Source organism: Vombatus ursinus, unplaced genomic scaffold (genome assembly GCF_900497805.2).
Source record: "Vombatus ursinus unplaced genomic scaffold, bare-nosed wombat genome assembly UNPS02014784.1, whole genome shotgun sequence".
NCBI lineage: Eukaryota > Metazoa > Chordata > Mammalia > Diprotodontia > Vombatidae > Vombatus > Vombatus ursinus.
Genome location: NW_020954562.1, coordinates 20,903,447 through 20,919,236, shown reverse-complemented (window position 1 = coordinate 20,919,236; position 15,790 = coordinate 20,903,447). Strand labels below are relative to the sequence as shown.

At 37.7% G+C, this 15,790-nt stretch overlaps 1 protein-coding gene across 1 annotated transcript in view; it reads right to left on the bottom strand.

Moving 5' to 3' along the window:
• ETFDH (electron transfer flavoprotein dehydrogenase) overlaps positions 1-15,790 on the bottom strand; it is a 31,640-nt gene that overhangs the window by 14,170 nt on the left and 1,680 nt on the right. Inside the window, exons 2-6 of the mRNA XM_027866916.1 lie at positions 14,421-14,567; positions 13,775-14,004; positions 12,546-12,627; positions 9,995-10,113; positions 9,749-9,826 (exon numbers count right to left, since the gene is read on the bottom strand). Coding sequence (XP_027722717.1) covers positions 9,749-9,826; positions 9,995-10,113; positions 12,546-12,627; positions 13,775-14,004; positions 14,421-14,567 — 656 coding nt within the window. The remainder of the gene's footprint in view (positions 1-9,748; positions 9,827-9,994; positions 10,114-12,545; positions 12,628-13,774; positions 14,005-14,420; positions 14,568-15,790) is intronic.

Below are 15,790 nucleotides of genomic sequence, written 5' to 3'. Positions count from 1 at the left end.
TTATCAAGGTTAACAACGGGGAGGATGTTTTAAAAAGGATACATGTGGACTTCCAGGAGCCAAGATGGCAGAGTAAGCAGGAAGTCGATCTGACTCTCCCTTACTGACCTTGGAAAAAACCCTGAAAATACTAGAAGAGTGGAGCCAGCAGAAAGACAGGGTATGGCAGTTTTTTGGCTCGTGAGGCTAGAGGGATTGACGGAAAAGGTTCCTCTTGCTGTGGCTGAAGGAGACCAGTACAGGACAGGAGGCATCCCGGAAAGCCAGCAGCAAAGTCCCACTTCAGCAAACCAGTAGGAGATCCTGAGTTCCAGGGAGGTGGAGCAGGTAAGTGCCAACACCATGACCTCCTGTGTGCCTTGGCACAGCTAGGGGAACTGGCAGACACCAGGGCAGAGAACCGCTAACTGTGCAGCAGATGGGCTTTCCCTAGTGGCTCAGCCTACCCGTGTCCCAGCACGGCCCTGGGTGAGGAGGTGACCTCCAGGGGCCAGACCACTCCTCCCCCACACTCCACCCCAAGAGCTTCAGTGTAACCCCAGGGAAATGCAGAAAAACCCCACATGGCCTCGGCACACACCAGATACCACCACCAGCTTCAGCTCAGCACTAGGTAAGCTACAGCCTCTACAGCCTCCAGTTGCCAGAACCTGAGACCCTAGCACAGAAAGCCAGTAACCAGGCCCCTAGTCTCCTGAAGAAGTGTGGGACAGATTCCACCCCCCCATGCCCTAAAAGCAGAGATCAACTTTAAAAGTCAGGGAAAAGGCAAACCATAAACAAAAAGCAATATAGAAAAACAAAGACCATATGTTGTTACTACTACAAGTACATCATCTCTTACTTGGGTCAGTATTCCCTGTGCTCCAGCAGGAGAGTTCAACTTTTTTTAAAAGTCAGGAAATAGACAAACACCATGAGCAAGAAGCAGAAACAGACAATGACCATAGATTCTTATTATGGGGACAAGGAAGATCAAGGCACAAATTCAGAAGAGAACAACATTGTCAATATACTCACATCTGAAACCTTAAAGGGGAAGATGAACTGAACTCAAGCTCAAAAAACCTTCTTGGAAGAGCTCAAGAAGGATTTTAAAAGTCAAATAAGAGAGGTGTAAGAAAAATTGGGAAAGGAAATAAGAGGTATGCAAGAGAGACTCAACAGCTTGGAAAAGGAAGGACAAAAATTGACTGTATAAAACAAGTCCTTAAAAAATACAATTGACTAAAAAGTAGAATTGTCCAAATGGAAAAGGAGGCGCAAAAGCTAACCGAAGAAAACAATTTGTTAAAAATTAGAATTGGGCAATTGGAAGCTAATGACCCTATGAGACATCAAGAATCAGTCAAACAAAATCCAAAGAATGAAAAAATTGAAGAAAACGTAAAGTACCTCATTGGAAAAACAAACTGACCTGGAAAATAGATCCAAGAGAGATAACGTAGGGATTATTGATCTACCTGAAAGCCATGATGAAAAAAAGAGCCTGGACAGCAACTTCCAAGAAATCATCAAGGAAAACTGCCCTGAGGTCCTAGAACCAGAGGGTAAAACATTCATCGAAAGAGTCCACTGGTTACTTCCTGAAAGAGATCCCAAATTGAAAATGCCAAGGAATATTATAGCCAAATTCCAGAATTATCAGGTCAAGAAGAAAATAATGCAAGAAGCCAGAAAGAAACAATTCAAATATCATGGAACCACAGTCAGGATTACATAGGACTTTGCAGCTTCTACATTAAAAGAGCAGAGGGTTTGGAACGATATTCCGTAAAGCAAAGGAGCTTGGATTATAACCAATATAACAATCAACTATCCAGCAAAATTGAGCGTAATCTTTCAGGCAAGGAAATGGACATTCAGTGAAATAGGAGACTTCTAGACCTTTCGGATGAAAAGACCAAAGCTCAACAGAAAATTTGATTTTCAAATACAAGACTCAAGAGAGCCATAAAAAGGTAAACAGGAAAGAAAAAACAAAATGTTATTCAATAAGGGCAAACTGTTTATATCCCTACATGGGAAAATGATACTTGTAACTCTTGAGAACTATATTTTTATTATGACATTTAGAAAGGATATACATAGTCAGAGGGTGTGGGTGTAAGTAGACTTTGATGTGATGATAAAAAACCCAATTAAGGTTATTATTAATGTGCATTATTAATGGGAGAAAAAGAAAGGAGGTAGAAAAGGGTAAATTACATCATATGAAGAGGCACAAAAACATTACAGTAGAGGTAAAGAAGTGAGGGAGACAAGCATTGTTTGAACCTTACTCTCACGGGATTTTGCTCAAGGAGGGAATAACATACTTAGGTATAGAAATTTAACTTGTGCTGTAGGCAGTAAAAGGGGAAAGGGGAAAGAAAAGGAAGGGGGTGGTTAGAAGGGAGGGAAGAAGTACTAAGGGAAATGGGAACGAAAAGGAAGCTAGAAGGGAGGGAAGATTGAGGGAGGCTGTGCTTAAAAGCAAAACTCTTTTGAGGAAGGAAAGGGAGAAAGGAGAAAGCAAAGCATAAACGGGAGTAAAACAGGATGGAGAGAAAGACACAGATAGTAATCATAACTATGAATGTGAATGGGATAAACTCTCCTATAAAATGGAAATGGATAGCAGAGAGGATTAAGAACCATAAGCCTACAATATGTTGTCTACAGAAAACACATTTGATGCAGAGGGATACACACAGAGTAAAGGTAAAAAGCTGGAGCAGAATATATTATGCTTCGGTTGAAGTAAAAAGCAGGGGTAGCAATCCTGATCTCAGACAAAGCAAAAGGAAAAACAGATCTAATTAAAAGAGATAAGGAAGGAAACTATATCCTGCTAAAAGGCACCATAGACAATGATGTAATATCATTACTAAACATATAGGCACCAAATGGTATAGCATCCAAATTCTGGGAAGAGAAGTTAAGGGAGTTATGGAAGAAACAGACAGCAAAACTAAACTAGTAGGGGACCTCAACCTTCTCCTCTCTGAACTAGATAAATCTAACCACAAAATAAACAAGAAAGAAGTTAAAGAGGTGAATAGAATTTTAGAAAAGTTAGATATGGTAGCCCTCTGGAGAAAACTGAATGAGGATAGAAAGGAATATACCTTTTTCTCAGTGGCACATGGTACCTACACAAAAATCGACCATGTACTAGGGCACAAAAACCTCACAATCCAATGCAAAAAGACAGAAATATTAAATGCATCCTTTTCAGATCATGATGCAATAAAAATTTTATGTAATAAGGGCCATGCAAAGATAGACTAAAGATTAATTGGAAACTGATTAATCTAAAGAATGAGTGGGTCAAACAACAAATCATAAAAACAATCAATAACATCATAAAAGAGAATGACAATAATGAGAAAACATACCAAAACTTTTGGGACGCAGCAAAAGCAGTTCTTATGGGAAGTGTCACATCTCTAAATACTTACATGAATAAAATAGAGAAAGAGGAGATCAATGAATTGGGCATGTAACTAAAAAAGCTAGGAAAAGAACAAATTAAAAAGATGTATTGTAGAGATATCTTTTTAAAAAGGAAAAAAGTTCAATTCAATTCAAACATTTGTATTTCATAAGCATTTGCATGGGGGAAATACATATTGATTGTTGTTGTTCAGTCCTGACTGACTCTTTGTGATCCCATTTGGGCTTTTCTTAGCAAAGATATTGGAGTGGTTTGCCATTTCCTTCTCCATCTCATTTAACAGATAAGGAAACTGTGGCAAAGTAACTTGCCCAGAGTCATACAGCAAGTGTCTGAGACCAAATCTGAACTGAGGCATTCCTGACTCGTGGCCAAGTGCTCTATTTATTGGGCCACCTAGCTGCCTCCATATATACAGGTAGAGTTCATTAATTCAGAGGGGAAAATAATCAGTCAAAAACATTTAAGACCAAACATTTGAAAGAATGAATTTGAAAAGTTCTTTGAAAAGAATATTTGAATGAAATGAATTTTTTTTTTTAAATAGCACTAATGCAGACTCAGCTATAGGCCCAAGTTCTGCCCAAGCCCCAAGCTTGGGTATGAAACAATGACACTTGCTGGGCTACTCGGGAAAAGACTGTTCTATACATGAAACTGAAATGGGCATACCAAAATAGCACCTCATTACTGTCACACAGCTTCTAGCTCCCAAACACTATTACCTTAGGCTTTGAGCTGAGAAAGATTGAGATCCTGATAAGAAAGGCAGTAAAAATTTCTGGGCTTAATTCCCATACTATGCCGCTTAGGAGTAATTTCCAGGAATATGAGATCAGAGGCTTTCATGCTATGTTTTAATGGAAAAAACACTAGCCAGGGAGGCAGGAAATTGTGTGACCTTAGGCAAGCAACTTAACCTTGTTGGGCCTTAATTTCCTAATCTGTAAAATGAAGGAGCTAAACTAGATGATGTTTAGAGTCACTTCTAGTTCTAAAATTCTGTGAATCTAGGAAATATTTAAAATTATGTTTTAAAACACCCTTTAAATATTTCAAGAATCAATGATTTTATTGGTAAGTATAATCCTTTGGCCAGGGCAAATCACAAGTTCCTCCAAGACTTGGAACAAGAGACTACAGCCAAAAAATTAACCTTCCTAAAGCTAACCTGGTGATATTCTCAACACTTAGCTAGGTTGGTTCTTGATGTCAGGCAGTAACAAAAGCCTTTCATTGCTTGTTCTTTGTGGCACAGCCTTCAAGAACCCAGGATCATCTACCTCCATTCACACCATGATGAGGTACAGAAGTAGGACTTCTGTGTAACACAATTCCAAAAAAATGTAAACTCTATCGTATAACCACAGTGGTAGACAGTAGGATTGCCTAACTGCAGTGAAAGCCCAGTTAAGGTTGTATAACATAAATCTGTAGTGGACCTAGTCAGAATGGTTGTGTGACTTCCTCTATTGGAGTGATCCAGGGCTAAAGCTTGACAGGGCACAACTGGTGAGTCCAGGGCCTCAAGAAAAGAGAACAGTAGAGAGTTAAACTACTTCATCAACAGGTCAAGATGGAGAAAAGGGGAGAGAGTGGCTACTGCAGAGATGGCCTAGGAGAAAATTGAGGGATTAGAGGTTGTGATGTGCACAAAGAGCAAGGTTTGGTACAGAAGGCAGAGGAAGAGGTGAAAACGCAGTAGACTATGGTCACATAAAGGAATTTCAGAATTCTTGAACATGGAGGTGGTACATTTGTGGGAGACTGCAAGATCAAAGTCATGGCCATCTTTATGTGAGGTTGAGGTGGGTGAAAGAGTGGGTCACGGTAAGTCAGTAAGTTGAGGAACTGAGTTGTTAAGATGAGGGAGAATCAATGTGTACGTTGAAGTCTTCTAGTAGAAGGGCAGGGGTTAGGGAAGAAAGCAAATTTGTGAGCCATGTACTGAACTCATTGAACAAAGAAGGAAGTGACCCAGAGGTCTGTAGACAACAGCTACCAGGATTTTGATTGGGTAGTAGATATAAATAGCATGAACCTTAAAGGAGAAGAGGTTACTGAGTGACTGAGGTGATGATAACCTGGAAGTGGCAAGAGGGAGCAAGAAATATTCCAACTTCTCTGCCTCAACCAAAGAGCTGAAGGCAAGGCCAGAAATTCAGCTAGTACCTGGTGTCCAGGGATGCTGTGGCATCAGGGGGCAGCCAGGTCTCAACAACGGCTAGAAGACAGAATGAATGGTAAAGGAAAAGATTTAGGGTGAAGGGAAGTTTGTTGCCTAAAGGCACAGTGGAATGGGTGGGTTAGTGGTTTGGGATGGGAAGGTGGATGGGGACAGAAATAAGAAACCAGATGGTGGGGGATGGAAAATGAGGTTTGATGATGACCTATGTGATTTCACAATCACTGAGATGTGTAGATCATGACCAGGTATAAAAATGTTCAATACTGAGTGGAGGGGGCCATTCCTTTTCCCAAAGGAATCTGAAGATCAGGGTTGGAGACCAATGTAGCACAAGACAGAAGGCAAACAACAGATGGTCAAATGAGGCCCCATTTCACTACTTTTCCTCCCTCCAAAGGCTGTAGATTAGGCAGAAAATGGCTCAGGAGGAGATGGAAGTCCTCTCCTTTGACAAGCACAGCAGGAAATGGAAGGCCTGGGGTCAAAGGAGTCTTTGCAATGGAAGTTTTCCACATTGGGGTTGGGAGATCAGGCTGGAAGCAGAAGGTAGAAGTTTCCTTGTGTTAGCACCATGGAAGTCATCCTAGGCAGGCCCCTTGATGCCTTCCGTTGGGGAGGCTGCCAGAAAACTTTGGTTGGTAGAATTTGTCCTCATTTCTTGGATGATGTGTTTCTTATTTTACAGTGTGTTTAAACATAAACCAACTCGAAGTCCTTCTGGATGTAAAGAAAACATAATTCTTAGATAAGTAGTAGGTATAACTTGAAAACAAAAGAATAGTCTTTGGTGACCACAGTATAGAAAGAAGATCTGTCCCTACTCTGAGCTTTTCAGTTCCATTTCTGAATATAGAGAAAGTAATCATTGCCAGTACTGCAATTTCCAAATGTGGATAGCATATACTATATATAATACATGTATACAAAATGTATCTATAGACTTCATGTTAAGATACTTAAAGAACCAAATATATGTGTACCTAACATATAAATATACATATATCTATATCTCTATATATAATATATACACAGACATATCCGTACACACACATATAAACATATATGAGTGATAGGAGGTTTGGCTTCAAAAGAGATTAAGTACAGACTGATTCTTTGTTCATTCCTCTCTTGGACAACTTCATACTATCATGTTTGTACCACAGGTGTTTAAGGCTCTGAACCTGAGTGCCTCAGCAACATTTCAAAGTTTTTTTTTTTAAATCAGGAGAGGATTCTGAGAAGATGGTGGAGTAGGTCAGAAAATTCTAAGCTCACCAGATTTTCCCACACAAAAGATAAAACAGCTCCTGAGGTGAACAAAGGGTGGGGTGTATGTGGTAAAAATAAATTAAGAATAGGGTACTTCTGGGGACAATCAGAGATTTGAAGAAAAACTCCAGGATGAGGTTTGGTTCTTGTGAGGAGCAAACACCTCCAGGCTAGGGTCCCCTTTAACAAGTGGCAGGCTGCTTAAACAAGTCACAAATCCTAAGGTTAGCAGGTGCAGCCCTCTGCAGCAACCAAAGGAACTTTTACCCCGGACCGTAAGGGGAGTTGGGTGTCTGAGCTAGGGAAGATCGAGGGAACCTTTGCTGACAAGGAATGGCAGACCCAGCTGTGCTGTAGAAAGAGAAGGAACCAGCACATGCCCAGCCAGTGCTGAAGCAATGGGGTAGGATACCGCTGGCTGTGGGCACTCACAGGAGGCTGGAGGTTTGGCTTTGATTCTAGGCTAGAGGGGAGAACTGAATATCTGAGGCAAGTGGCACCATCACCAATACCCCAAGACTAGAGGTGATTACAAAAATTAAGTTACTACCACCAAAAATGCACAGGCAAAAGAGAAAGAATCCAACCATAGAAAATTATTATGGGAATAGAGAAGACCAGGTTCATCTTCAGAGGAAGATATTGAAATAAAGAAACTCTCTTCTATCCCAAAGAGTAATGTCAAATGGTCACCTGCCAAAAAGAATTTATAGAAGAACTTAAAAAGGACTTTAAAAATCAAATGACAGAGACTGAGGAAAAACTAAAATAAATAAATAAATAAAAACAATCCATGAAAAATAAGAAGATTATGAAAAGAAAGTCAACCAATTAGAAGAGGAGATCCAGAATCTTAGGGAAGAAAACAACACCTTGAAAATTAGAATTGGGCAAGGGGAAGCCAGTGAAGTTAAAAGAGACCAAGAAATAATAAAACAAAATAGAAAGAATGAAAAAAATAGAAGAGAAAGTGAAACATCTTATAAGAAAAACAACTGATCTGGAAAACAGATCAAGAAGAGAAAACATAAGAATAATTGGAGTACCTGAAAGCTATGACCAAAAAGAGACTTTTGATACTATAATACAAGAAATAATTAAAGAAAATTATCCTGAAGCATTAGAACAAAAGGGGAAAGTAGAAACAGAAAAAAATCCATTGATCACCACTTGAAAGAGACCTTATGAAGAAAACTCATAGGAACGGTATAGTTAAATTCAGAAACCCCTAGCTCAAGGATAAAATATTAAGAGCAACAAGAAGAAAACAATTTAACTATGGCAGTGCCAGTTAGAATCACACAAGACCTAGCATCAGTGACCCTACAGGACTGCAGGTCTTGGAACATTATATACTGAAGAGCAACAGAACTGGGGTTCTGGCCAAAAATCTCACACCCAGCAAAATTCAGTATAATTTTGAATGAAAAAAAAATGGACATCTGATCAACTTATCAGACTTTCAGGACTTTGTTAAAAAACAAAAAACAAAAACCTGAACTTAAAAGAGTATTTGATATACAAGAGCTAAGAGAAATATAAGGTACGTAACAAAGACCAACTACAAGCAACTCAATAATAGACAGACTGTTTACCTTTTATATATGTAAAACATATGTTTAAGATTATTATTAGTAATCGGGTAGTTTGTATGAAAGATTGGGATAGACCTGAATATGATAATGACTTTAAAAAGTAAAACCGTAGGGGCGGCTAGGTGGTGCAGTGGATAGAGCTCCAGCCCTGGAGTCAGGAGGACCTAAGTTCAAATTCGACCTCATACACTTGACACTTACTAGCTGTGTGACCCTCGGTGAGTCACTTAACTCCAATTGCCTCACCGAAAAAAAAAAAAAGTAAAACCGTATAGAAATAGCTAAAAAGAGTAATTATCTCATACAAATGAATCTTAAGAGGAAGAACGTACACAGAGGATTTAGATGGGAGGACTGGTAGTTCTGGTAATCTACTTTTATTAGGAATGGTTCAAGAGGGAATAATACATACATATGCATATATGTATGTATGTTATGAGTATAAAAGTCTTCTAAATTCAGAAGAAATAAAATGGTAAGGGGATACTGAGAGGGGAGAGGATAAGGGAGGGATTTTTAGAGGGAGAGTGAGGGAATAGGTAAAAGGCGGGTATAGAAGGGTGTTTAGATTTACAGGCTTGGGAGGGATCATTGGAGGTAGGGGTAGGCTTAGCAACAGGAGGGCAAAGTAGCAAGTAGAAGTAAAGAAAAGGAGTCAGGAGGGATAGGAAATAAGAGATACGAACAAATATAAAAACAAAGATCAGGAGTAGAATTTGTTAGGGAAAGTATACATCTATATATGTATGTATTGTATGTATATATGTAGTCTTGGGTAGGGTAGGGGGAGGTAAAGGGGGAAAAAGAACAAATTGAAAAGTGAACAGCAGAGAACAAAAAAAACTTTCAAGGAAGCAAAGAAAAGATGGACAGCTCTCAACATGACATGTAGGACAGGCTTTCTTGATATTGAAATTTATTGCTAATATTTTGAATCCTCTCTTTATCTTCTGCTGTGCATATGACATGCTTTTTTTCCTTACTTTGAATTTAAGTTTCAAAATTTAAGTTTATGATGTGTTTCTTTTTCTTTTCTCTATTGTGTATTTGAGTTTTGGTGTTTGAGTCCAAAATAATATTTGAAAAAAAAAGAAAAGAAAAAAGTTCTGTTAACTGATATTTGAGAATTCTCTTAACTATTTGGGCAATTTATGGCACCGTTAAATTTTTTTTTTTGTCAAAATGTCAAATGCATTTTCATTATCTTTACGTTCCTTTAACACTTTTATCAATTTCAATTATTATTAAGAAGTTTACCTTCGGTGCTCCATTCTTCTGTATGCCTACATCATTAGTAGCAATTCCTTTTACACTGCCATCTTCATGATATAGGACCTTATTTTTAAAGACAGAAACAAATTAATCTCTATTTCTTTCTATAAAACTAAAATGTAATTTCTTTACATGAACAAATCTCTTCTCATGCATACATCTTATTAAACTACAACCTTCAAAATAAAAATGTCTCCTTCTTATTAGGATAGTAGAAGAAGATTTCATTACCTCTGCAGCTGCATACCCTGGGTACACTTCAACCCCAAGCTCTTCTGCTTGTTGTCCCATCCAACTAACCAAATGGCCTAAGCGCACAATATAATTTCCATGATTATTCATTGGAAGACCTACAAATACAGAATGCATTCTTTTAAGTATTTACTGGTAATATATTTTAAAAATCATATTCTTAAAAATAAAAATTAAGTAATGAAGATCTGAGTTTAGTATTTATTTCAATACACTAAGAATCCATGTTTCATCATTATATGGGTACATTCTCCATAATGCACATCACAGTTCCTCTATCCCTTATCTATCACTGTTTCGTGAGTTAATACCATTCACTATTTCACCTGAATATCCCTTGACGGTCAAACTTCCAGTGATAGGTGCCTTTGAAATTAACTAAGGCTGGTGGAACTGTGAATTGGTTCAACCATTCTGGAATGCAATTTGGAACTATGCCCCCAAAGTCATTAAACTGCGTATATCCTTCAACCCAACCATACAACTACTAGGCATGTGCCCCAACAAGAAAAAAGAAAGAAAACAAAAGAAAAAAATGTAACTGCTATGGGCAATAAATATTCATAGCAGTCTTTTTAATGTAGCAAAGAACTAGACACTGAAAAGCTTCCCATTAATTGGGGGAATGGTAAAAAAATTATGATATATTAATGTAATAGATTATTATTGAGCCATAAGAAATGATGAAAGGGACAGATTCAGAGCCAAGTCAACCAATATTTATTAAGCAATCATTAGATATCAGGCACTGTGCTAAGCACCAGGAATACAAAGAAAGGTAAAAAATAGTCTCTGCTCTTAAGGAGTTCACAGTCTGATGGGGGTGGCAACATATAAACAACTATATATAAACAAGAAATATATAGGGTAAACTGGATCAAATCAAATCAAAATCAAAGGAGGGAAGGTACTAGCATTAAGGGGAATTAAGAAATGTTTTTTATAGAAGATGGCATTTTAGCTGGTCCTTGTGAGAAGCCAGGGAAGCTTGGAGACAGAAATAAGGAGAGAGAATCTAGGTATGGGGGACAGCTAGTGAAAACGTGTGGGAAAAATGAACTGTCATATTCCAGGAACAGCAAGGAGGCCAATGTCACTGGATCATAGATTGCATGGAGAGGAGTAAAGTCTAAGAAAGTTATGAAGTGTTTTAAAAGCTGAATAGATTTTTGTATTTTATCCTGAAGGTAATAGGAGAGCCAATGGAGTTTATTGAATAGGAGAGTGATATCGTCACACTTATCCTTTAGGAAGATCTATCTGACAACCCAGTGGAGGATGGACCAGAGTGGGGAGAGATTTGAGGTAGGGAGACCAATCAGAAAGCTATGGCAACAGTCTAGACATGAAGGGATGAGGGCCTACACCAGGATAGTGCTCATGTCAGAACCAAGAAAGGGGAATATATGAGAGATGTTATGAAGGTAGAACTGATAGGACTTGGCAAATTGATTGGATATAGTGAGAGAGAAAGAGGAATTGAGGATGACATATAAGATTTGAGTCTGGGTGATTGGGAGGACGGTGTTATCTTCAACACTAATAGGAAAGTTAGGAAGAAAGGAAAGATTATAAGAGATACTTGTGAAAACTTGTATGAATTGATGAAAAGTGAAGTGAGAAGAACCAGGAGAATGAATCATACAATGACTACATCACTAAAAAGAAAAATAATTTTGAAAGACTTAAGAACTCTGATCAATGCAATGACCAATTGTGACTCCAGAGGACTAAGAAGAAAATATACTATCCCCTTCTTAACAGAGAAGTGATGAATTCGTGGTGTAAAATAAGATACGTATTTTTAGACATATCCAGTATATGTTTATGTTTTGTATGTCTACATACATGTTACAAGTAAAAGTTTAAAAAAAATTGGGGGGGTTAGAAGGACTAAAGAAAAAAAAAGCATCAATAAAACATTTTTTAAAATGCACAGAAGAGAAGGAGGTTGAGAGAGAAAACATTAACAAGCAAGATAGCTTTTGGGATTAGTGTGCTGAATTTAGTATTTCTTTTTTAAACCCCAAACCAAAAAACAATCAATACATAATGATATTTGCAGTTTCATATACAACACTCTTTTTATATGAAAATATTTGCGTGTCTAGTTAAAAATAAAATAAACTTTAAAAAAATGAGCCCAGCTCAGATGACAGACACATAGCTTATCACTGAAGAACTTTCAATTTGTTAGGTGCCGTCAGAACGTGTGTCTTTGACAGCCCAGGGTTACTTCCTTACCACCACGAGGGGACAGAAGATAACTTGAATTGGGAGACAACAGACATGGAAAAAAGAAGCACATATATTTTAATTACAGCTATTCATCTGTCCCAAGTCTAACTTCTTCAGTAATGATTCCATTATTTTGTTACAGTTTGGTCTAGATTTGTACCTATATTGAAATAAAAATCAAATTACAGCAAAGGATTTTAAAAAGCAAATTACCCTATACAGCTACAATACTTATACCTCATTTCCACTTTCCTACCTTCTCACTTAGTGCTCAGAATTCCTTATTCCTTACCTGGAAGTATTGGCACAGGAATTCTAAATTTCTCTGTTAAAATTCCAAATTTATCTTCTGTTACAGGAGTGGTGAGTGGAGCCTATATATCAAGAATGAGGAAAATTTAGAAAGTTATTCATAAAAATATTTATTTTACACTTAAAACAAAAACACTGCATTCCTTTTTCATCACTTTATGGTGATTAACAGGTTTTATATTATTTTAGGTGGTGATGTATCTCTGAGTTAGAACTTATAAAACAGTCAACACACTGGGAGATCTGTGAAGAACAACCTTTCTTTTTATACCAGAATTGGTAACATTAATCTGAAAGTATGTACTTCAGTTATTATATAGAAAAGAGGAACAGACACCATTCTGGATCCGATTTGCTCAATATGAAAAGCACAAGGATGGTATCCATTTTTTACCTTTTTCCTATGAGTTTTCTCATGTTACCTCATTCTGTCGTCAAAATAAGGTAATATATTGTAAAACTACCCTGTGAGGCAGGGTATCACCGTTACAAATTAGGAAACAGGTATGGAAGTGTGTGCCCAAAGTCAAATTAGCAGCAGAGCCAAGCATAGACAACAACTATTAGACATCAATTTGCTCTAGTCTATGTGAGTTTATACATCTTGAGTACTTTAAAAGATGTATGATTTTCTTGGTGTAGCAACTCCTTTCAGTGCGCTTTAAAACGTTGCCTTCCTGAGCTCCTGTGGCTGAAAAAATATCTCCTAGCAGCCAACTTTCTTGTGATATGGGGGAGGAGGAGGGGTGATAGAGACTGTGAGAAAAAGGGAAAGACAGAGAGAGAGGGACAGGGAGATATAGAAAGGGTGTAAAGGGAAGGAAAGAGAAGAAAGAGAGGGAGAGGGGCTGTATGTTTATTTTCAAAATTCAAGTTAGCTTCTCTGGATTGGAAGCATTGTTTCAAGGTTATAAATAAGATTCGAAGAAGGATTACATAACAAAACTTAATGAAAATCCTCTATTTTTTTTCAATATAAATGGTTCAAACATAGGTTGTATCATAAATCCTGTAAATATGCAGAAAATTAAATTAAAATCTCAAAATTACAACCTTGACACTTAAAAATAATTTTAGTCCTAGCTTTCCCCTTATTCACTAAAAATGTTCATAATCACCCACTGAGAAAACTTTTTTAACTGAAAAGTATTTATACAAATATTTGGAATGGAGATGATTTTAAAAACAACAACCGATAGCTGTGCATACCCCTTTCTCTTTCCAGTCCGGGAAGAGTTCTTCAAAAGCAGACGGTTCAAGACAAGCACCAGACAGAGTATGGGCTCCTATCTGAGCAGCCTTCTCCACCAGACATACTCGAATTTCTTTTTCATGTTTAGCAGCCAACTGTTTTAGACGAATAGCTGCAGAGAGACCAGCAGGGCCTCCACCAACTATTACTACATCAGCTTCTTCTGCAAATCTCTCCATGTTCACTCCTTTAAATGAGGTTTAAAAAAAAGAATTAGGTACTATTTCTAGACATTTCTATTAGATATTACAAATTCTAACCTAAATACAATATTTATAATAAGTATATTGCTATAGTAGGTGCTTCCTAAATCCTGGAACAGTGTTGATTTTATTAGCCTTGGTAAATCAAGTCTCAGCTTTGATTCTTCACATATACCGGCATCTAAATGTAAACTCACCTAGAGATTAGTACTTATGAATTTATTTGGCAAAAGTACAATTTAGATACACTGAATACAAAATGTAAACGTTGAATTATCATGGGAAAACTACAGATACGTCATTCCTTAAAAGGAAACTTTGAAATTGTCCCATGCTTAGTGTTTTCACACTGGCTTTACCTAGAAAAACTTGCAACAATTTTCTGCCACTTCTTACTTACCTTCCCATCGACTGTCTTTCTCCCGAGGACAGATTGTATAGTGTGTGGTGATACGAGGCACCACAGAAGCTGAAGCCCATCTTGCAGCACCAGGATGTAGCAGACAATCCTTCTTGATTATTTTTAGGGCATGTAAGCACTGATGTGCTGCATAAAAATCAAGGACATTACTTTTGTAATTTACTTTTCATGGTAAACATATCCCTGTGAAGCGGCAGGGCACAGTGGAAAGACTACTGCATTTGGAACGAGACAGGCCTGGGTGCAAACCCAACTCTGCCACAGACTCATATCCGGGCCAAGTCCCTTCACTTCTCTAGTATCAGCCCCTTATCTGTAAAATGAGGGGATTGGGCTAGATGTTCTTTAAAGCCTCTCCCAGCTTTAAAATTCTACAATTCCATTAAATATCACTATTCTTCCAATCAAACTATTATACACACCATTCCAGGTACACGGAGAATAGACTAAAACCAAACCTAGAAAGACATGCTGGAACCACATCGTGGAGGGGGCTGAATACTAGGCAAAGGACCTATTTAGCCACATTGACCTATGTCTTGTTTGTTTTTTCTTAATAGCCAAAATGCCAATATGTATATGTTTCAGGTTCTCCAGAAGTATATCAACTTATCAGTTCTCAGATAGAACTCGAATGTACAGAACCATAAATGAATTAATGTTCATAATCTAAAAATGCTGACCCAGTACTTCCTGCAAACCATCACAGTGGAAAAGGTGTGCACAACAATGAGGGCCAATCTACAAATTTATCTTCTTAACATGGCTCAGAGAGAAGTATAATGATTTGCTCATGGTCACAAAGCTTATAAGTGTCAGAGTAGGGATGTGAACCCCAAATCTTTTCTGGGTCAAGTCAAATGCTCTTCTACCAAATGCTGATGGATAACCACAAAGTTGAAGCCAAAACCCAAAAAAACTAGGAGGGCTTCTGGCAAATTAGGTAAATCCTAAGGATTTATGGAAGGATCTACCAAAGAATATGGCAGAAAATACACAACATTAGAAGACATAAATGGGTTGTGATCTGTACTTTTCTCACCATAATTCTGAAATAGGTAATATAACACTTTTGGGGTCACTCAGCTAGTCAGTATCAAAGTCAGCACTTTCACATAGGTCTTCTGACTCTAAGATCAATGTTCTTAACTCTACAATTCAACGTACGATATGCTGTCATATGTTGAAAAAAAAAAGTTTGGAGGGACCATAATGGCAGTCTTTGAAGATATGAAGGGTTGTCATGTGGAAGACTAATTAGGCTTTGGGTGAATGGATCATACTATGGAATTAAGGTCATGAGATCATTTAAGGATCTTATTGGCCATTAAAAGGCCAACCCCTTTTAT